Here is a 23,128-nt window from a genome sequence, read left to right on the forward strand (position 1 = left end):
AGATATTTGTGGGTCCATTTCTGGATGCAAAAATTCCCAACAAGATATTACCAAACCAGGTCCAATAATACATTAAAAGAATTATTCACCACAATAAAGTGGGATTTATTCCTGGGATTCAGGGCTGGTGCAGTATCCACAAATCAATCAATGTGATACATCACATTAATAAAAGAAAGGATAAGGACTACATGATCCTCTCAATAGATACAGAAAAAGCATTTGACAAGATAGAGCATCTTTCTTGATAAAAACCCTCAAGAAAGTAGGGATAGAAGGAACATACATCAAGATCATAAAGGCCATAAATGAAAGACCCACAGTTAATATCACCCTCAATGGGGGGAAAGGGAGAGCTTTCCCCTAAGGTCAGGAACATGACGAGGATGTTCATTCCCACCACTGTTATTCAACATAGTGTTGGAAGTCCTAGCCTCAGCAACAAACAACAAAAAGAAACAAAAGGCATCCAAATTAGCAAGGAGGAAGTCAAACCTTCATTTTTCACAGACAACATGATACTCTACATGGAAAACCCAAAAGACTCCACCAAAAAACTGCTAGAACTGATTACATGAACTCAGCAAAGTTGTAGGATATAAAATCAACACACAAAAATCAGTTGCATTTATATACACCAATAATGAAGCAGCAGAAAGAGAAATCTAGGAATCAATCCCATTTACAGTTACACCAAAACCCATAAAATACCTAGGAATAAACCTAAGAGGTAAAAGATCTATACATGAAAAACTAGAAAGCTTATGAAAGAAATTGAAGATGCAAAATAAATAGGAAAACATTCCATGCTCTTGAGTTGGAAGAACAAATATTATTAAATTGTCAATACTACTCAAAGCAATCAACATATTCAATGCAATCTCTATCAAAATAACATCAGCATTCTTCACAGAGGTAGAACAAACAATTCTAAAATTTGTATGGAACAAGAAAAGACCCCAAATATCCAAAGTATTATTGAAGAAAACCAAAGCTGGAGGCATCGCAGTTCCAGACTTCAAGCTGTATTACAAAGCTGTAATCATCAAGACAGTATGGTACTGGCACAAAAACAGACACATAGATCAATGGAATAAAATATTGTTATACTTCTTAAGACAGCTTGGCAAGGTTTCCACTTACTATTCATTTTTGAGGTTCCAGGCACTTCAATCCACAATGTGAACAGCACTTCTGTGACACTGGGCAATCATTATCCTGAAGGCACTTGGGTCTATCAAATGTGGAACACACCACAGGCTTGTGTGGGCAGAAACCTGATTTGGCTTTATGGGATAAAATAAGACACTTGATCTTGAAATACTTGATTATAGTTTGAGACAAAGTTGGGAGATTTGGGGAACCCTAAACAGGGCTTTCTTCTGATGAAGTCTCTTACCCTTCCCCCTAGAGTAACAATAGATTGTACAAGGCAGAGTATCAACTTTCTATGGCTAATAATTTGCGGAGTATCAAAAAGGCTTGACATCTCTGAGTTACAAAATCTGATAGGATTCCTGCTGGCCCTCAAAGAGCTAATGGATTTATTTGGGTTATCTGATCCCAGATTACCAGAGATAAAAGGAATATGGGAGAGCACCCAGAACTTCCTTTTTAAATATAAACTGTACAAATTGAGGATCATGTAGGGAAAATGAGTTGTCTACGGCCATAATGAAAATGAGTAGAAGAGTTGAAGTCAGTTGAAAGGACTTGGATGTCTTCCACCATACTGTGCTGTACCTCAAAACACTAGCAATCTCTGGGACAAGACTATACTAACTCAGCACTACATGAAGGAGTGAGACCTAACCTCAGAAACTACAGAGTTCACTTCTGCCCCAACAAAATTTTGCTGCCAATCATTACTCCAGCATACCTACAGGATGTGGATATGCTCTACATGCTCTGAAGTTCTGCGCAGACATAAGGGCTTATTAGGAATGTACCTAATGGTTATCATTTCTTTTTGTACAAATAAGTGGGTATTGTCACCTGTCAGCCATTGAAGATGCGACTTAGAATAAATAAGTTCTCATGGGGAAAAATAGGGAGTGATACTATGCATGATTGTCTTTGAAGCCTAGTAAATAAGTTTCCTGAGGTCAGCACGACAACACAAGAGCAGTGATTGGGCATTAAAAAAGGAAAAGTTCCCAAGGGACCCCTAAGGTCAACTGAAGGGGTATCTCCTATTCCATGGGACAACATGACATCCTTAGCATATGCCCCGGAGACTCTGGGAGGTATACCCCCAGTCCTCACCTGTCCAGGCCATGGCACAAACAAAGCCACACATGGATTCACAACATTTGTCACTTTGGGGGCAATCGATGTCACTCTTACACAGAGATGAACACTCCATACGGTTCTTGAAAGGGAAGAGTGGGCAATGTCCTTTCTTGACTAAAACAAGAGCAGATGTGAGTTCTCTCAAACCCCAGCCCATCTCACTGTTTTAAACAGCTTTCCCTTCCCCTCCAAACTAGTATCTCTTTCTGTCACTTGGTTCACTCTACCCTGATGACCTCTGGTAGGCTGTGAAGGAATGTAATGCCTCACCATCTCCTGGGATGTAGTAGAAAGAGAGTAAGGCTGGGTGTTTGAAGCCCCAGGTGAGAAGATGACTCCCCAGACCAGGGTGGCAGCTGTTGATGTGGTAAGAAGTGGTCAGATTCTGGATCTATTTTCAAGGTAGATCTAAAATGATTTCCTAATGCAATGGATGTGGATTGAGAAAGCGCAATGCTGATTCATCAAGGGTGACTTAGAAGTTTGTTTTGTTTTGTTTTGTTTTTTCAACCAAGCTGGAGAGAAGTATGGACAGAGCAGGTTTGAGATGGGAGAGCAAAGATGAGTGGTTCTTAAACAAATGAAGTGTGAGATGTTTTTGAGATCCTGATGGAGGAGAAGACAAGACAGTTGGAGTTTGGGAGTCAGATTCAGGCTGGAGATACAACTGTGTGAGTCACTAGGGTAGAGATGGTATTGAAATGAATTCTTTAGAATTTTGTTCATGTTTTCTGTTGTCCTTATCTGATTGCAAATTCTATGAGGGTAGGAGGTGCTTCCTTTCTCCTTCCCCTCCACCTTCTTCTCTTTCCTTCTCTTTCTACCTCTTCTTCCTCTTCCTGTTTTCCTTCTCCTCCCTCTTCTTCTTCTTCCTCCTACTGCTTATCTTCCTCCTCCTCCTCTTTCTTCTCTTTCTCCTTCTTCTTCTTCTCCCCCTTCTCCCCTTTTTCCTTCTCCTCCTCGTCCTTCTTCTTCTTCCTCAGGTCAGATTCTAACAGACCATGGTGTGTTTGACTCTCAAAACTATTGTTAGGTTCTTTCTGAGGTCTAAACATAAATTTCCCCCAAACCAGCTTAAACCAATTTCCCTGGCCTCTTCTGGTTTCTGAGAGAGAGCCAATGTCTAGTTTATAGTGCCATAATTCCTTACAGCCTCCCACAAAGGGTCAGGCCACAAGGTTGCCTTGGCCATTCAGGCTCACTAGGCCTATAGAATTAAAATTTCAGATCTACCCCTGACCCACTGTGAATCCTTGGGCAACAAAATTTACCTCTCTGTTTTCTTGTCTGTAAAATGGGGGTGATGGTATACATTTCAGCCTGCATTGCAGAATCTGAGGTCAAAGTTCTAGTGCTGCTTTGTAAAGTCACTCAGTGCTGTGCATTTTGAACATCAACGACCACCACCTCAATTATTACCATTTAGCAAACCGACACTACTGAACAGCCATCATGTCAAATATTTGTGTCCTGATCACATATAATCATACCAACAACTCAGCAATGACTTTTGTTATTCCAGTATTATGGGGGAGGGAACTGAAACTCAAACAGGTGAAGAAATTTGCAGTAAGTGAGAAAAGGGGAATTTTTATCTACATCATTTGTCACTTAAGCTCTGTAAGACACTGTCTCCCAACATTACTGCTAATGGTCATTATAGTAAGGAATTAATCCACAGCCCTCACCTTCACTCCACCCTATTCTTCACCTATTCCATGCTGTATCCCTACTTCTTGGGAAACCAGAGCTGACCTGCTTATGTTTCATTTTTGAGTAAGTACTTAGGTAACACTATCTCAGTTTCCTGGCACAACAACTCCATCAGGTCAATACTATCATGACCCCCCATTTTGTAGACAAGAAAACTGAAGCTCATGGAAACAGGAAACTGACCCAAGACCACCTGTTCAGTGAATGATTGAGCTAAGAGTTGAACAAAACATTTTAACCTTAAAGCCTGAGCATATGAATATTCTGATGTACTATTTCCAGTTACACTAGGCCCTCAGATGGCCAGGCATATAAGTCTTACCAATTAATGTGCAAGCCATTATGCAGTGTTCCTTGCTGATGAAGTTGTTAGCATTCCCATAGCAGCCTCCATAGGTAAAGGGTTTGCAGAGGTGATGTTTATTGTCAAAATACCAGTGCATGATATTACTGTTACAGTTTCCTTGGTCTGAGGGTAGCATGCAGGGTTCTGAGGGCAGGAAACAAAGAGGGAAGAACATAAAGGGTAGCAAAAACAAAGAAGAGTTCAGGCCCTCACCTTTGTGCAGTTCTTGGTATTAGATCCAAGTGATTAGGAGACCATCATCAATAAAATTTCTAGCCTAGCTCTACTACAAATACTCTATGTTGCATTGAATCTCTGAGCATCATTCACACCTTTCAAAAGTCATAGTGAAAAGCATATGAGGTGCTTTGGAGCTGATCTTTCTTCTCTACTGCCTGAGCTTTGGGAGGACAAGACTTGTTCAATGACTATATCCAAAGTGCCTAACAAAGTGCCTGGCACACAGATAGAATGAAACATCAAGAAGGAAAAAAAAAAAACCAATCTTTCATGTTTGGAAATTGATCAGAGCTCACAGCTGAGCCATGGTGTGCCCCTGTCAGATATTAACCAGCTCACCAGACAGCTACATCAAACAAGGTCACTCTGGGACCATGATAAAGGGAGAGCAAAAACAGTAATTGTGAAAGCCACAGAATACCCAACATCTATGAGTGATTTATGTTTCTCTACATTATGGCTTTATCCTCAGTCTAGCCTCCCTTCTCTGTAGATAAGATCACATGAGATAATCATAAAATTGCCCCACTTTCTGACAACACCCCATACAGACCAAATCCACCCCTGCAAATTACTCAGTCAAAGCCTCAACCCCATAGTAGATTCTTTCCAACCGCTTCTTACTGAGATCTCTCAGGTTGTCTATGGTGAACATTCTCCCTCACTGCAATGAGTAGTAAATCCAACTTGTTCAAACACAGATGTGTTCCTGGTGGTCTTTGGCCAAAGGACACTAACAGTGGATATTTTTTGAGTGAATAAATGGATATCTATATCTATAATGCACAATTTCCTCTTATGAGATGCTCTATACTTTGAGTTACCAGAAAACCTCTTTGAAGGCCAAAGAGTCCAAAAATAAGACCAGCATCTAACCTGACTGGGGTTTACATTTACCACAGTGGCAACAATAGCCTCTTGACACACAGGAAGCATACGACAAGTGTTAGTTATTTGTGAATGCTTGAATGTTGAACCAAGAAGACTAACATCAATATTATCCAGTTGCCATCCACCATGCTTAGACTCATTGTTTGTACTTGAGGGTTGGAATATAATTAGAAAAAGAGAAAATCATGAGCCCTGGCCTCTTTGTCCTACCATTCAAGGGAATCATTCAGCAAGTTCTAGACGGGGCAGGAAGTAAGACACCTCAAAAGGCCCTCAGCCTTGGTGCCACTACCTTGGAGTGGATCCATGCACTTCTTCCCACAGGCAAATGAGCAGCACTTCATCTGTTCCACGCAGTGCCCATCAGTTTGGCACCAATCTGGAACTTTAGTTTCACAGGTGATCCTCTCATGGGGGCACACTCCTGGTTTCTCTGCAAGAGAACAATGTCCACATTCACATCCCTTGAGAGTTTCAGCTCTCCCCCCCCCCCCCACATTGGCAAAGGGGAATAGTGACATTCCCTCAGCCCTCTCCTCTACCTTCCATCCTCAGTGCTTGCTTTGCTTATCTTATGGGCTGGGTCTGCCTCTCACCACTTGTAGCTCATTTAGATTGATCTGAATCAGGAAACTGTGTTTCCTGGAAGAAGGAAAGGGAAGGGAAGCATCTCAGATTCTACAGCAGGGAGTTAAATAGGGACCAGGAGCCTTACCTTAAGTTTGGGAACTTCTCTCTCCTCTTAAAACTTAATATTTTACTGTCTAATCCCTCTGCCTCCAGTATCTCAGTTGACAGGGAAATTAGTGAGGAGTGGTGTAAATATCATGGAAATAGGAATATTGTGGTCGCGATACCCGATTTGGGCCCCTGACTCCTTGTGAGCTCGAGAACAGCCTGAGTTCCACTATGTAACTTCACAGTTATCTTTAAAGTGGGCAGGAATGGTGCAGCGAGAGGAGCACTATAAGACAGACCTGGCATGGGAGCCTGACTCCAACATGACTAGCTAAGTTATCTTGGAGAAAAAAGTCTTCCTTCTGAGTCCTAAGCTTTCCACCTATAAAATGAGAATTTCAATCTCTTCCTTACAGTCTGCTTATAAGAATTAAGGAAGATGATGTCCGTAATGCACTCATCACAGTACCTGGCACATGGGAACAGCGTGGCAGATATGGGATTGCTTCCTCCCTTTGTAGGGTTAAACATGGCTGCCTCATATCCATCCCGGTAGGAGGCAGAATCTTAAAGTTGCACCCCCCAGATTCCCATCCTCTGGTTATTGAATTAAACATGAATTTAGGTACTGCTGTGGAGAAATTTCATAGATGGGAGCAAAGTCCCAAATTAATTGACCTTAAAATACAGAGATTATCTGAGTGGGCCAGACCGAAGCTGTCGAGTCCTTTAAAAAGGAGGGGTTTTCCCCTGATTAACAGAGAAGAGGTAAGAGAGATTCGAAGGGTGAGAGGAATCTAACATGCTATTAGTAGCTTTGAGGATGGAAGAAGCTAATTGCCCTGGACTAAGGGTGGCCTCTGGAAGCAACCTCAATAGTGCAACTGCTACAGCTAGTAAGCATGGACGAGGACCCTGGGTCCCAGATGGAAACTGCAGCTTTGGCTGACACCTGGATGTCAGCCTGGTGACAACCTGAACAGAGACAGAACCTGAGCCAGACACACCACACCAGACTTCTGAACTACAGGTAGTGTGTTACACAGCCAGAGATAGCCACTACCCTGTGCCGGGGGCAATGAGGCTCTAAACTGAGCATCCCTCCAGTGAGATCTACTGGAGAAGCATGATCCTTTTGGATACCACTGACTTGGAATTATAGAAGTTTAGCATTGGAAAGACCATATTTATCATTAGTATCACCCTCTTACTTTCTTAGGTTAAAAAATATGAGGTCAGATGAGAAAATATAGTGGATGAAGGATGAATTGAAATTGTTAGTACTTTCCAGTTATATTTCTTAGCCTTCATACCACCCTTCATGCACCCTCCAAGGATGCCCTGAGGCTGAGTATATGGTTCCTAATGTCGAGTTGTGTATTGAAAACACCTGTGCATCTTTTAGAAAATATAGACCATGTCCTGAATCAGAATCTCAAGAAAGTGAAGCTGAGGGACTCAACTTTTTAAAAGTGCCACTGGTGACACCGAAGCAGTTAGGCATCATGATGTAGGCTACTACTTGGGAATCCCTGTTCGAGGTTTGGGCACAGCGAGAGCAAAGCAAATCAAAGAGGGACACATCCAAAGAGGTAAAAAGGCACAGAAATCTTGGAATTATAAAGACAAATGTCTCCTCACTAGGGTGGACTTTACCCAGGCCCACCTCTCTCCTGCTTCTGGGGGCATTTAAACCTTTTTTGGGTTCTACACTTTAGCTCCTTCCCCCTCTGTCAGCTTCAGCTCCCACTTAGAATCCTCCTCCCTCCCAGCCAGCCTTCTCCAGCCACTTAGCTTGTCCATGTGGTCTCCCCTGAAGCACACAAACTGGGGATTCCTCTGCAGCTACTGGGAATGCTCCCCAAAGTTTGGGTCTTGCTCTCTGCTGTCATTCCTTGACACATACTTCCCACAGACCACATCCATTCCCACGATGCTTTCTGTGGTTCCCATGCCTTCCTCCTGACCTATCCCCACTTCCCAGCTAAGACACATATCCAACCACCTGGCAACATACACCTGGGTATCTCATAAGACCTCTTTTCCCACATGTACAAAACTGAACTAGCATCTCCCTATGCCTTAGCAGTGCCTCCTTCTCTCTGCTCCCATCTTTATATTGGCATCAATATGCCCCCAGGCTATCAAGAGAACCCTGAGATTCACTCCTCCCTCTCTGTCACCCCAGCATGCTGTCAGACATGGACTCGGGTCAGTTCCTCCTCCTAATCTCTCTCCAAGTCCCATGGCTTCCCCTCTTGGCCACCACTTCCAAGACAGCTCCCGACCTCCGCCCATGTCTCTCTTCCACTTGTGCCACCTCCTCCTCACTGTCCTCTGACCTCAGGTCCTCCCCAGTGTCTGATTCACCTCCAAAATATTAACTTGGAAAAGATACAAATGAGGCAAAGTTAAGGAAATAATTTGGGGGCTCCAGTCAGGGAAGGATTCAAAGGTCCCAGGGTGGGTGAGCAGGGCTAGTCCTCTGAAGCCACAGTAGAAGTTCCTTCATCCGACATGAGTCCTTGCCTGCTGTCTGACTCTCAATCCCAGGAAGGCCTCCTGAAGAAGGGGCAGCCGTAGCTTCCCTCAACCCACCTTTGACTCTTTTCATTGGCGATGAAGATGTCTCCTCCAAAGAGAGAGACAGAAGCAGCAGGAACACTACATTCCTTGGGGAGAAGACTGAACTGTGGACAGGAAGGTGCCTGTGTGGGGTGACAAGAGGCGTGGGGATTAGGCACAAGCCAGACAGAGATACAGAGGGTGTGCTGAGAACCATGCAGATGGTCCACACTTCCCTCAGTTCACAGATGAGGAAATCAAGATACACGGTGGGGAAGGGGGTTGTCTGAGGTCACGTGGAGAGTACGGCAGGCCCTTCAAGCCCAGAACCCTCCTGTTGGCCCCACACTCTGTCCCGGCACTGGTCCATGTCCCACCGGGACCCTCGCCCATTGTGTTACTCCTACACGAGAGGTCACATATCAGTGATCACAGGGATTTGTCTGGAACAGTTGCAGGGCTGGTCTGCCCACTGTCATTCCCAGGGCAACCCCAGACACGAGAGAACACCTTTTTCTTGCTCCACTGATGGCAAGAAACTGATGGTAGGAGACTTTCAGGAGGGCCTGAGATGTCCCATTGGGTCCAGGAGCAAGAAAGTCCCAGATGACCAAGGGTTAACCAAAGGATCCCTCATTTCCTTTCTGTTGTTATCCAAGCCTAGCTTCTGATACTCCTACAGCACCTCATAAATAGACGACCCTCCCCCACTCATTCAATCCCATTTCCATATGTCTCTTCCTGGTCCTTATGTACTGTTTCATTTTGTGATGTGAAGAACTGATAAGGCCATACAGTGTTACCTCTCAAACTAAGATGCGTTTTGAGGGGCACTTGTCTGGCTCAGTTGGTTGAGCATCTGACTCTTGATTTTGGCTCAGGTCCTGATTTCACTGTTTGTGAGATTGGTCCCCCGCTGTCTGCGGAGAGAATCCTGCTTGGGATTCTCTCTCTCCCTGCCTCTCTGCCCCTCCCCAACTCGTGGGTGCTCACTCTTTCTCTCTCTCTGTCTCTCTGAAAATAAATAAATAAAGTTAAAGAAATTAAATTAATAAATACATAAATGCAATTTGAAAACAGCAAGAGAGGAGGGAGGCAGACAGGAAGAGAGAAAGAGAGAGACAGAGAACGTCATCATGCCCAGAATGCGCCTATATTATTGGTGGAACTTCAGACCTTGCCAGGAGTCCTTTCCAGATCTTCTGAACCATATTACGTGGCTGCCTAAGGGGAAAGACTTGTAGCAATTTATCGTTTCCCACCCCCGCCACCAGAATTCTAATCCTGTATCCTCTCTGAATGTTACAGCAATGCCTGGACTGTTCGGAATGGCAATTATGGCCCCAAACTCAGTGACAACTGGTTTTGGGTCCTGGCTTGGTAACTTACTGTTGTAGCTGTATGCGGATCCTCAGTTTCCTCATCTAGGAAATGGAAATGATACACCTACCTGGCAGCTTTGTTGTCACTGTGAGAATTAGATGAGATTGTGTGAAGATTACTCCTGAGTGGTATGGAATGGTCAAAAGCAGTGCTTGAGGTTGGACCTGAGTTCACATTGTGGATCCCCCGCTTGCCAGCTATGTGGCCTTGGCTCAGCCACTGAACCTCACTGAGCCTCAGTTTTACTTTTCTTTCTTCCTTCCTTCCTTCCTTTCTTTCTTTCTTTCTTTCTTTCTTTCTTTCTTTCTTTCTTTCTTTCTTTCTTGATTTTATTTTTAAGTCTCACCCAATGCTGGGCTTGAACTCACAAGCCTGAAATCAAGAGTCGCTCGTTCTGCTGACCAAACCAGCCATGCGCCCTCAAGCCTTCGTTTTCTTTAAAGGAAATAGTAACACAACTACTTCATACACATTAGAACAAATTGAAGCATGTGGAAAGCATGGTGACTGGCATATAGTGCTTAATATATTTTAGTCAATAAAAAAATAATTCACTGAATGAAAAAAAAAGTTATTACCTTTTCAGCTTTTGAGTGTCCTGTAAGACTGTGTATATCATTGCTTTTATTCCCCCAAAAGATTAGCCAAGGCCGTAGGGTGCCTTAAATTCTTGTAATCAAATCACCCTTTTGGTGTGAAGTTTTATACCTGTTAACCCAGTCTTGGGAATTCATTGGTTAGATTAGCCTGTAGTCAGTTAGTAGGAATCAGAGCTCCCAGGGTAGGGGTGCAGGGCGAGATGCAGACCAAAGGTTGCCAAATATAATACAGCGTCCGGTTAGAATTTCTCATTGAAGTATATCCCATGAAATACAAGGACCATCGTTATACTAAAAATTATTTGGTGTTTATCATTCAAATTTAGTTGGTCAGCTTATATTGTTATTTGCTAAATCTGGCAACTTTAAAACAGAGTGGATTCATTTTGATTTGAGGAGGATCTGTTTGGGCAAGAGACTACAAAACATGGGTCCTATGGGGAATGAGCAAATGCGTGTGGGGGACTTGCCCAGTGGCCCTAGGCAACAGGACAGACATCGGTGGCATGGGCACTACTAGAGCGCTGTAGGAACAGCAACGAACCAGGAATGAAGAGACTTTGAAGCCATGCCATTTGGGGCTACTCTTATGTCAGTCTACCCATGTGAAAATGACGAGATTCAACTCAGTCAGTCCTGATCATGCTGGCGCACACGTACCCCTGAGGGCGCAGGAAGGTTTTCCGGAGGGTACACAGGCACGGACAGATTTCAGGACATGATGTCCTGCTTCTCAAATTCCGCATTTACTTCTTCCTGAAGTTGGTCTGCCTGAGAAAGAGCCTGCAGTCTGCCTTTCTCCTTTTCTGTCTCGCACAAAGCCCCGTGCTGCTTCCAAAAAAGGAGGGGTAGGGACCATACTTCTTACCTATTTTTTTGCATGTGTCCAAAGTGTAAAAACTGAGTTACAAACAAAGGAACACTTTGAGAGTGCATTTTTCCTGAGGACGCTTCCCAAAGAGCAAAGCAAAAATGTGTGGGTAGGCAATACTAAGAGGTTGGTCAGTACCCTATTTCACTCAGGTGACAAAGTCACAGTAAGTCGTTGTGCCTTTAGCTCCCTCTTCTAGAGTTAGAAATCCCAAGAGTGATGGCACATATCCACAGGGATGTGTATGAAAACATTAATTTCAACTGAAAAATGAAGTCAGCTGTATTGTGGGAGAAAGTGGCCTGATTTGGCCGATTGAGGACTGACTTTGCCAATTAGTGGATTTGTTTAACATTTTCCATAAATAAAGTGAGTTAAATCTGTGGCATAAATTTTTTTAATGCTTATTTGTTTATTTTAAGAGAGAGAGAGAGAGAGAGAGAGAGAGAGAGCCAGGGGTGGGGTGCAAAGAGAGGAGACAGAGAGAATCCCAGACAGGCTCTGCACTTATAGCTTGGAGCCTGACATGGGGCTCAATCCCACGCGACCATGGCCTGAGACAGAATCAAGAGTGGGATGCTTAACTGAGCCACTAGCTGCTTCCCCCAACTTTAAAATGTATTTAAAGCATGCAATAAGATAAAAGCATTTTATAAAATATATATTACGGAAAGTCTATCAAAGCTAGTAGTATTCAAACTTTCCAGTGCTTACAGTGTATCAGATTAAACAATATGTCTACATAAAAGAGTAACAAGTCTAATTAATAACATTATTGATCATTTGGTAAATACTGGTAAAGCCTTTTTGGTACTTTCCAGAAATTGAGAAAGTCATGTGTGATTTGTGATCAGTATCCTAATTCCTAGGAAACAAATTCTTTTCAAGTATAAGGTTTCCAGTTCTATGCCTTGTAAACATAGAAAGGGGATTTAAGTAAACTTATATGAATATTTAGATTAGATCATTAAAAATAGTTTTTTATTATAGAATATTACGTCATTGGGGGGCAATGATCTGGAAGTTACAAGAACCACGTGACATACCTATAACAAAACTTTTGTTCCCATGCACTTACGTATCACCAAGAGATGCATTACCTATAGAATTTTGTTTATCAATAAAATTTTGCCAATCGATAATTTCAATGTATTTACTTATATGGTCACTATTATAATGTTATCGAAGTAACAAATGGAATGAAAAATCAGTCCATAAGAAAACATTTTATTCCTAGAGTCTTATGGTCCCAGGAATTGAAAACTTTACATTTTAATCTATATACATGTGTTTATGGCATAGCAGTATGAAAAGGTCGTGATTAAAAGGCTTTTGAGCATAAGATTATATTGCATTAGATTGTGAGTCTGTGGGGCAATAAGAATGGAAATATGAGTTCTACGAGAAGGAGAAGTGTTTTGAAATGTCCAACTCTTAAAGAAATGCTTTCCATATTTTTTTCCTCTTTGTTTTTTAAATTTTATTTTTTTAAATTTACATCCAAATTAGTTATCATATAGTACAACAATGATTTCAGGAGATTATATATATATATATATATATATATATATATATATATATATATATATATTTGATATGAAATTTATTGTCAAATTGGTTTCCATACAACACCCAGTGCTCATCCCAACAGTTGCCCTCCTCAATACCCATCACCCACTTTCCCCTCCCTCCCACCCCCCATCAATCCTCAGTTTATTCTCAGTTTTTGAGAGTCTGTTATAGTTTGGCTCCCTCTCTCTCTAGCTTTTATTTCCCTTCCCCTCCCCATATATATAATATATATATATATATATATATATATATATATATATTTTTTTTTTTTTTTTTTTTAAATTTTTTAATGTTTTATTTATTTTTGAGACAGGGAGAGCATGAACAGGGGAGGGTCAGAGAGAGGGAGACACAGAATCCGAAACAGGCTCCAGGCTCTGAGCTGTCAGCACAGAGCCCGACGCGGGGCTCGAACCCACGGACCGCAAGATCATGACCTGAGCCGAAGTCAGCCATTTAACCGACTGAGGCACCCAGGCGCCCCTCCCCCATATACTTTTTAAGTGGATGATTGTGAGTATCAAATTAGGATGGTATTTTGGATTTGTTTTAAAAGTTATGTTGCAGGGGCGCCTGGGTGGCTCAGTCGGTTAAGCGTCCGACTTCAGCTCAGGTCACGATCTCGCGGTCCGTGAGTTCCAGCCCCGCGTCGGGCTCTGTGCTGACAGCTCAGAGCCTGGAGCCTGTTTCAGATTCTGTGTCTCCCTCTCTCTCTGCCCCTCCCCCATTCATGCTCTCTCTCTCTCTCTCTCTGTCTCAAAAATAAACATTAAAATAAAATAAAATAAAAGTTATGTTGCAGTGTTTAAAATATTAACATTCACAACATGTTTTCATAATGCATTTGAGATTCCCTCATGTTGTTGTGTGTTGTCTGGACCTTCTTATTGCTGAGTTATGTTTCATCATATGGAGGCACCACGGGTTGTTTATCCATTCACTAGTTAACGCGCACTTGGGTTGTTTCCAGTTTGTGGTGATTATGAATTAACTCCCTACAAACAGTTTCATACAGGTTTTTGTATGAACGTAAATTGCCATTTCTCTTGGGTAAGTACCAGGGAGTAGGCTTGTTAGGTTATGTGATAAGTATATGGTTACAAGAACCACCAAAATGTTTTCCAAAGTGGCTGTGCCATCTTGCATTTCCACTAGTAGTACAGGAGAGCTCCACTTGCCTCACTTACTTGCTAGCATTTAAGATCGTAAATGTTTTATTTTAGTCATTCTAATACATGCATAGTGGTACAATTGTGAGAAATTTTAAGAGATGAAAGTAATTTGCTTGGATTTCTGGGACCATAAGATTCTAAGTCACTTAAAACGATGGTGGGGATATTTTTCCTATTTCCCAGCTGTCCCTTTGACAATGTTCCAAACCCAGTGGGCTCCTCATTTCTTGAGCCTGGGTAGTCAGAAGCTTCCCCAGAACCCCATCATTGAACCTACCTCTTTGCCCAGCTTCCCCACATGGCAGAGGTTGCTCTTTGCAGTGAATGGAGGAGCGTTTTGCAACTGAAAGGTCTACAGGTGGTCAGGAGCGAGGGGAACAGTTGAATTTCCAGGTTACCATTTTCAGAAACTACAGGTAAGGCCTCACTATGATTCTATCACATCCCATAACCCCCTACTGCTCCCCCCACTCCCAACCCATGCCGGGAGTACACCCAGCCTCAGGTCCCACTTCCATGGCTGAGAGCTCCTTCCTCACATCTTCCTCCTCTCAATGGCACGGCATGTCTCCTGCTTGGCTACTCAACCAACAATGTGCCTTTTGCCTCAGTCACTTGGCAGACCTTGAGGAGGACAATTAGCTCCATGGATCTCCTTCATACACCTTGTCCCACGCTTGGGCAGAGTAAGCAGATGCTTCCTCCAAAGACGTGATCTTCTACATAACTCCTATCCAGTGATCTACATTCTGATACTGAATCTCGCTAAGTGTGGCATGCAGAGCACTGCCTATCTCCACAGTGTGTTGTTTAAATATCTTAAATCTTTGTAATTTTTTGTCTCTTTGACTATCAATAATTCGGAACGGTGTGTGGAGGGCTCTCACTACAACGATTTCTCAATTTATGTCTGTAATTGCATCGGTGTTTGTTTAATAGATCTTGATTCTATTGATTTAGGTAAATGCAAACATTGCTGGTGAATGGAATCTTTTATCATTATACAGTGACTCCTCCTCTATCCTGAGAATAAACTCCTCTTACAGTTCTGTATTTCCTGATATCGATCTAACTATACCATCTCTTTTTTTGTTTGCATTTGCCTCGACTTTTCCTTCATTTTGCTTCAACCTTTCCATGCACTTGTGTTTCATTTTTGAAACAGTGTAAATCTACATTTAAAAAATCTACATTTGGGGCGCCTGGGTGGCGCAGTCGGTTAAGCGTCCGACTTCAGCCAGGTCACGATCTCGCGGTCCGGGAGTTCGAGCCCCGCGTCAGGCTCTGGGCTGATGGCTCAGAGCCTGGAGCCTGTTTCCGATTCTGTGTCTCCCTCTCTCTCTGCCCCTCCCCCGTTCATGCTCTGTCTCTCTCTCTCCCAAAAATAAATAAACGTTGAAAAAAAAATTAAAAAAAATAAAAATAAAAAATCTACATTTAAAAATCTACAATCTTTACCTATTAATTGATATTTATGGGATTTAATGACATGTGGGTCCATTTCTACAATCTTATTTTGAGTTTTCTATTATCCTTATTATTTGGAGATTCTGTATTTGCAAATTGGTTTTGTGTGTTTGTCAAACAATTCAATAACAAGAAAACAAATAACCTGATTAATAAATGAACAAAGGACTTGAGTGGACTTTTCTCAAAAGAAAACATACAAATTACCAACCATATATGAAAAGATGTCAACACCACTAATCATCAGGGAAGTAAACACCAAAACTACAATGAGATATCACCTCATGTCTTCTTAGAATGCCTATCATCCAAAAGTCATAAGATAACAAGTGCTGGCAAGGATGTGGAGAATGAGGAGTCTTGTGTGTGTTCGGTGGGAATTTAAATTGGTGCAGCCACTGTGGAAAACAGTCTGGAAGTTCCTCAAAAAAATAAGAAACAAAACTACTATATGATCAAGCAATCCCACTTCTGGGTATACTATATCCAAAGGAAATGAAAGCAATATTGAAGAGATATCTGCACCCCCATGTTCACTGTACCATTAGTCACGATAGCCAAGATATGGAAACCATCTAAGTGTCCATGGATAGATGAATGGATAAAGAAAATGTGATATACATGAATATTATTCAGCCTTAAAAAAAAATCCTACCATTTGCAACAACATGGATGAATCTGGAGGATATTATGCTACGTGAAAGAAGCCAGACACAGAAAGGCAACTACTGCAAGATCTCAAAAAGTGGAACTCATAGTAGCAGAGAGTAGAATAGTGGTTGCCAGAGACTAGGGGATGTCTAAGTCTTCTGTTGAAAGATGGGTAAGTTCTGGGGATCCAATGGATAGCATAGTGACTATAATTAATAATACTGTGTTGTGTACTTGGAATTTTCTAAGAGAGTAGGCCATAAGTGTTCTCACCACACATAAAAAGGGGTGACTTGGGGCGCCTGGGTGGCGCAGTCGGTTAAGCGTCCGACTTCAGCCAGGTCACGATCTCGCGGTTCGTGAGTTCGAGCCCCGCGTCAGGCTCTGGGCTGATGGCTCGGAGCCTGGAGCCTGTTTCCGATTCTGTGTCTCCCTCTCTCTCTGCCCCTCCCCCGTTCATGCTCTGTCTCTCTCTGTCCCAAAAATAATAAACGTTAAAAAAAAAAAATTAAAAAAAAAGGGGTGACTATTTGAGGTGATAAATATGCTAACTAGCTTGATTATGTTGATCATTTCACAATATGTACCTATATCAAAATTTATTATACCCACCTTCAATATACACAACTTTTACACATCAATGTACCTCAATAAAAGCTTACAGATTTTTTTTAAATAAAAAGAAGGTTCCACTGGGTATTCAGAACTAGATTAATTGCTTTAAGCCAGCATGTTGAAAAAAATTTTTTAATGTTTATTTGTTTTTGAGAGAGAGAGACAGAGTATGAGCAAGGGAGGGGCAGAGAGAGAGAAGGAGACACAGAATACGAAGCAGGCTCCAGGTACTGAGCCCACAGAGCCCAACACGGGCCTTGAACTCACAAACTGTGAGATCATGACCTGAGCTGAAGTCAGACACTTAACCAACTGAGTCACCCAAGCACCCCTAAAAATTTATTTCTACTCTCGCTATGCTTCTGGTGCTACTCTTGAGTAATCCTCGGTGAGTCAAACAATCTCTTTCTTTTTGCTTTTTACTTCAGGTATATGTTGTATTTCTAGATATTCTACTTGGTACTTTTTCAATATTCTGGTGATTTTTTTTTTTATTTTTTTAGATTTTATTTTTAAGTAATCTCTACACCCGACATGGGGCTTGAACTCACAACCTCAAGATCAAGAGTCATACTTTCTACCAACTGAGCCAGCCAGGTGCCTCTTAAATTCTTCTGCTTCCCAGTCCCTAACAAAATCTATAGTAGTGATGGGCAGCAGCTGGAATAAGATTGGAAGGAGCCAAAACTCTGAGAGAAGTGAAATCTTCCTCTGTTGGGTCAGCTGTAATTCTTTTTTTTATTTCTTATTTTTTCACGTTTATTCATTTTTGAGAGACAGAGCACAAGTGGTGGTGGGGTAGAGAGAGGGGGAGACACAGAATCTGAAGCAGGCTCCAGGTTCTGAGCTGTCAACACAGAGCCCGATGTAGGGCTTGAGCCCAAGAACGATGATATCATGACCTGAGCCAAAGTCGGACCCTTCACTGACCGAGCCATCCAGGGGGTCAACCTGTAATTCTAAGAGAGTCGGTGGACCCCTGTTGTCCTTGTTTCTCTTTTCTCTCTTTGGTTTGTTCTCCGCCACTTGGCTCTGGATATGGAGCTGAAGTTGCGGAAGGGCCTGGCAATGCAGGGTAAACAAAGCCTAAGTTGTTTGGAGACTTGGGGAAAACAGAAGGCACTGGGGAGATCACCAAGGGAAGGAGTTGAGAAAGCAAACACATACAGTTGTTTATGTATTCCTGGGTTCACCTCCAAGCTGTGCATGCTGACATGCATCGAGAAATGAACAGATACACCATGACCTAGGTCCCAGACTAGTCACTTGGTGGTGCCTATGCAAGGAGGCACTAAATGAACTGCAAACAGAGGCTTTGAAAAGCTAAACTGACATTGGAACACAACCCACCCAAGACAGATTGAACTTTTCAGCCTGAACCTAATCATTTAAACTACTTTTCAAAACACAATATCAACCTTCTCCATTCGGTGTAAGCAAGACCTAGAGTCTTGTAAGTTTCATAATGTCCAGGATATAATCCAAAATTATGTAGCCTATGAAGGAAAAGGAAAACATCAACTCCTATGGCAAAATATCAACCTATGGCAAAAAGCTACCAACAGACTCCAGTTTTGAGATGAAATAAATGTTGGAATTATCTTTCAAAGATGTTAAAGCAACTATTATAACAATTCTTTTTTTTTAATACTTATTTTTGTGAGAGAGAGAGAGAGACAGAGAGACAGAGTGTGAGCTGGGGAGGGGCAGAGAGAAGGAGACACAGAACCTGAAGCAGGCTCTAGGCTGTGAGCTGTTAACACAGAGTGTGACACAGGGCTCGAACTCACAAACTGTGAGGTCATGACCTGAGCCGGAGTTGGATGCTTAACCAACTGAGCCACCCAGGTGCCCATATAACAATTCTGAAGCAAGTTATCATGAACACCCTTGAAACTGATGGAAAAATAGAATGTCTTGGCAAAGAAACAGAAGACATAAAGAAGAAGGAAAAGGAAATTTGGTAAGAACATAACAACTGAAATTAAACACTCACTGGATGGGCTTGATATCAGAATGCACATGACAGAAAGAGGAGCAGTGACCTTGAAGACTGACCCATGGAAATTATCTAATTTGAACAACAGCAACAAAAAATATACTTGAAAAAGATACACAGAGCCTCAGGAACAATAACCAAAGTCCTGACATCTGTCACAGTCATGGAAAGAGAAGAGAAGGGTACAAGGCTGAAAAAACATTTGAGGAAATAATGACTTGAAATTTCCAAGTATGTCAGAAGACACAAGCCTATAGACTCAAAAAGCTTGTGATGAACATGTAAGATTGACTCAGCAGCTTGTAAATATGCACTACACTATTATTGACTATAATCAACATGCTGTACATTAGAGCAGGTCACTGTTTGCCACAGTCAATGCCACTGTGTGGCTGCTACTGTTTTTATTTCCTGTTAGTAGTTGTCTCTATATGTTTCAGCTTAGTTGGTCTGTGTGGGGTGAAACAGAAGCCCACCCTTTGTGTGATACCCCAGAAAGCTGGTGGGGCACTGACCCACCCTGCTCTCTCCTTCCATGGTGAGGGGACTTTAATGGGAGACTTCCCTTTGGCATGGAGCATGCAGGGATGGGATGATGCAGGCGAATGTAGCTGCCCTTTCTTCTCTTCGTATGCAATTATTCTCAGGTGTATGTTCCATTTTGCTGAAGTTTCTATGTGCACTCCAGAGCTTGCCCAATTACACCTGTGTAATTGTTGATCTTTGTTGTGGGACAGAGGCTGGGGTCTCATATGTTGTCATTTGGTGAACATCCCTCTGTATGCGTATGTTTTGAAATGTCATATTTTCATTTTTGGTTCAAAATATTTTCTATTTTCTATCATGATTTCATTTTGATCCATGATCCCTCAGAATTGCTTTGCTTAATTTTTAATCATATGTAAAATCTTTCTAGCCATTTTACTTTATTTATTTCTAGCTTAATTCCACCGTGGTCAGTTTGATTTCAATTTCTTGACATTTGTTGAGAATTTTTTTTTTTAATTTTTTTTTTCAATATTTATTTTTGAGACAGAGCATGAACGGGGGAGGGGCAGAGAGAGAGGGAGACACAGAATCGGAAACAGGCTCCAGGCTCTGAGCCATCAGCCCAGAGCCTGACGCGGGGCTCGAACTCACAGACCGCGAGATCGTGACCTGGCTGAAGTCGGACGCTTAACCGACTGCGCCACCCAGGCGCCCCAATGTTGAGAATTTTTTTAAAAAAATGTTCCATTTGCTCTTGTTAAGAATGTATGTTCCACAGTAATTCTGAATTCTTTTTGATAGACATTAGTCACTTATTATTTGTGTTGTTCAAATCTTTTAGATCGTTACTGGGTTTGCTGTATTTTGTTTTGTTTTTTCTTCCTATTCTATAAGTTACTGGGAAGTATGTTCAAATTGTCTCTTGGTCCATAATGCTTCTGGCAATGGCAGACCAGTTTACTTGGGACCTTGAGATCCTTCCAGGAAAGCAAAATACGATTCCTTGAGGATTGTCCAGCAACATTTTGGATACAAATCACCTCCCACTTCTGCTTTCAGAGTAGGTTAGCTCTGGGCTTTGAAGTGAGACACCCACAAGCAAAAGCTCATCATGTTCCTTAACGCACCTGCAGGTTAAGAGTGTCCTATTGCTTGGTGGTTCCAGAGTTTTTCTCAACCTCTTTTTTATGCTAATTTCTTAGCAGGAAACAGTTCACTGGTTTTGTCCTAAGGCAATCACCCCCTGCTAGTCCAGAAGAAAACTACAGACCTGTCCTCCTCCATCCATCTCAGCTAATACTCTTTCTGCAAAGCACCCCTCCCAACCCTATTCCCTACTAGAACCCCTATTTAAGTATATCTCTGGCCCTTAACTTGTATGTATTTCAGGAAATTGGCAGAGGGGCTTTTAGACAATGAAGTCTACATATCTATTTGTAATAACCTGCTGAGTGGACTATGCTAGTTTCAGCTACCTGTCTGTGCCTGTTCGTTTTCCTTTGTTAATTTTAGCAAACAATACTTGTGCTCTGCAGGTTTTATGGGTATAACAACAGGGACCCAAAAGGAAAAGTTGGCAAATTAGAATATGCGAGGGTCATAGAGCTTAATACCAAATTGATAATCCAACCTTGTCTGCAACTTCATCTGTTGGTGTTGGGACAGTAGAAGGTAGGATATCAGCCTTTTATTTCCTTCAAGTTCTCATTCTTTTTCCCCAAGTCTGTATTTAATTCCATCATGGAGGAAAACTAACTTTCCTTCTGAGCTATCCCAATTCCTCTCTATCCCTCAAGGACCAAGCATCTCTTCTTCCAGAAAAATGATAGCATGACATGGACATGTAGCAACCCCTCTATATTTATAACTTAAGGCACTGTCTCATTCATCCCTTCTTGCCTTTTCCCATCCTGGTTTCTGTTTGCTTGGATCATAAGACTTAACCCTTCTTTGGACTATCTGCCAAAAGATAGAGTTAGCCACACCTGCACTCATGAGGAGTGGCCCTTGCCACAGCCTGAGCACAGTGTAGGCTCTATAACCCTCTAAAGCTTGTCTATTCTTTCTAGGAGTATTTATATTTGAAAAAATTCCTCCAGATTCCAAGTGACTGAGTAAATAATGATAACAAAAGAGGCATTGTCTGAGAGGACAGCTTGGAGAGGTCAATGGCATTTCTTTCCAATTGCAGACCATGGGTGCTGCCACCTTTAAGGAAGATTGTACTTCCCTGGATTAGTTAAAAGGGAGGCCACTTGTGGGAACCTGCTACAATCACAGGCCAGAAATAAGAAAAGAAAGGCTGCACCAAGGTATGGGGAACCCAGAGAGATGGTGTTTCCTGTAACCGTAAGAACATCCCACACATAAGCAGTTTTCCCCAGGTATGTTAGTCAGTGAACCAAGAGAGTCCAGGAGTCTTGGCTAAGAAGAACAAACTTCCAAACGTTAAGAAATCAGGGAAATGCACTGGGAGACAGGGTTTGGGGGCTTAGGGAAAGGTGGAGACAGTGAATGGTCCTGGGATCATAGAAGAAGAGACAGAGCTTCTGAATTACTTCCACAGTTTATTTGTCAAGGAATTGAGATTGATAAAATAATGGTTCAGGGAAGAGGGCTGTCAGGTAGGAGACATTGCCCTGGGACCGCTCTTCCTCCCTCCCCCTACTTTCCAGCTGGGACAAGATGATGGTCCCACTGGACATCAAGTAGTATTATTCTGATGCCCCATATCCATTTATTAACCAGTCAGGGTGGTGGTCATGGAAAAAGTAAATGCTGGCGTGGTGGTGGTGGTGACGGGTGTATAGTCCTCAGTGTCAGCCTCTGGAAGAGAGAATGGGTAGGTATTCAGTGGCCACACAGTCTGGTGAAAAACATTTCTTTAAGTATAACAGATCCTCCCAAACTCTGGTGGTAGGCATATTTTCTGTGATTTAGGATATTCGCACACCACGCTTCTCTCAAGATGTTTTTTGTTTGCTTGTTTGCTTTAAGCAAGCCTCATGCTCAGCACAGAGCCCTGTGTGGGTCTTGAACTCACGACCCTGAGATCAAGACCTGAGATGAGATTAAAAGTTAGATGTGTAAACAAATGAGCTACCCAGGCACACTATAGATGTTTTAAGCCCAATGAGTAAAGACACATAAATGTCAGACCGATGGGGTTTGGATAAATCAGGTAGGCCTGCAAGTGACTTGGAATGGAGGGAGGACAGGGATTGGGGATGGGAGGAAGGGGTGGGGTACCTCAAGTTGGACTGGGTACCAGGACTAGGAAGACATATTCTGTCTGTCCCCTAAGTAGGGAGTCCACGGTCTTAAAAGCCAAATGGCAAGAGAGGGGTGCTTCTGAGGTCCTACCATGTTTTCTGACGTTCATGCAGATAGGACCACAGAGAGAATAGCAGCATCCGTAGCCCACACCGCATTGCCAGGCATACTTGCACCTTCTGCCGCACTCGTAGTTACTGGGAAGCCTCGGGCAGTGTCTCGGTTTCAGTTCTACTATAACTGAGAAGGAACACATGAGCAGTGGCTCCAAGAAGATGACTTTTTCTCACTATTATCCACCCCTTTAAAGCC

The 23,128-nt window shown here is 42.4% G+C and overlaps 2 protein-coding genes across 2 annotated transcripts in view; one reads left to right on the top strand and one right to left on the bottom strand.

The window, feature by feature from the left end:
* The window catches only part of LOC147582763 (uncharacterized), a 58,302-nt gene that overhangs the window by 31,716 nt on the left and 3,458 nt on the right, over positions 1–23,128 (top strand). The window lies entirely within an intron of this gene.
* WFDC8 (WAP four-disulfide core domain 8) lies at positions 950–14,750 on the bottom strand. The gene is made up of 6 exons (XM_025932623.2): positions 14,600–14,750; positions 8,759–8,868; positions 5,775–5,915; positions 4,328–4,495; positions 2,266–2,406; positions 950–1,286 (listed from the first exon to the last, which is right to left on the bottom strand). Exons 1-6 carry the CDS (start codon positions 14,620–14,622, stop codon positions 1,147–1,149), a joined length of 723 nt encoding a protein of 240 aa, XP_025788408.2. The 5' UTR covers positions 14,623–14,750; the 3' UTR covers positions 950–1,146.

This window comes from Puma concolor, chromosome A3 (assembly GCF_028749965.1).
Source record: "Puma concolor isolate L17-30 chromosome A3, mPumCon1.1.hap2, whole genome shotgun sequence".
NCBI lineage: Eukaryota > Metazoa > Chordata > Mammalia > Carnivora > Felidae > Puma > Puma concolor.

Coding starts and splice junctions, on each gene's coding strand:
- WFDC8 (XM_025932623.2), bottom strand. CDS start 14,622: ATGTGGGGAAGCTGGGCAAAGAG. Junction 5,916..8,758: donor GCCAATGAAAAGAGTCAAAG/GTGGGTTGAGGG, acceptor GTTCTCTTGCAG/AGAAACCAGGAGTGTGCCCC. Junction 2,407..4,327: donor AATGGCTTGCACATTAATTG/GTAAGACTTATA, acceptor CTCTTGTTTTAG/TCAAGAAAGGACATTGCCCA.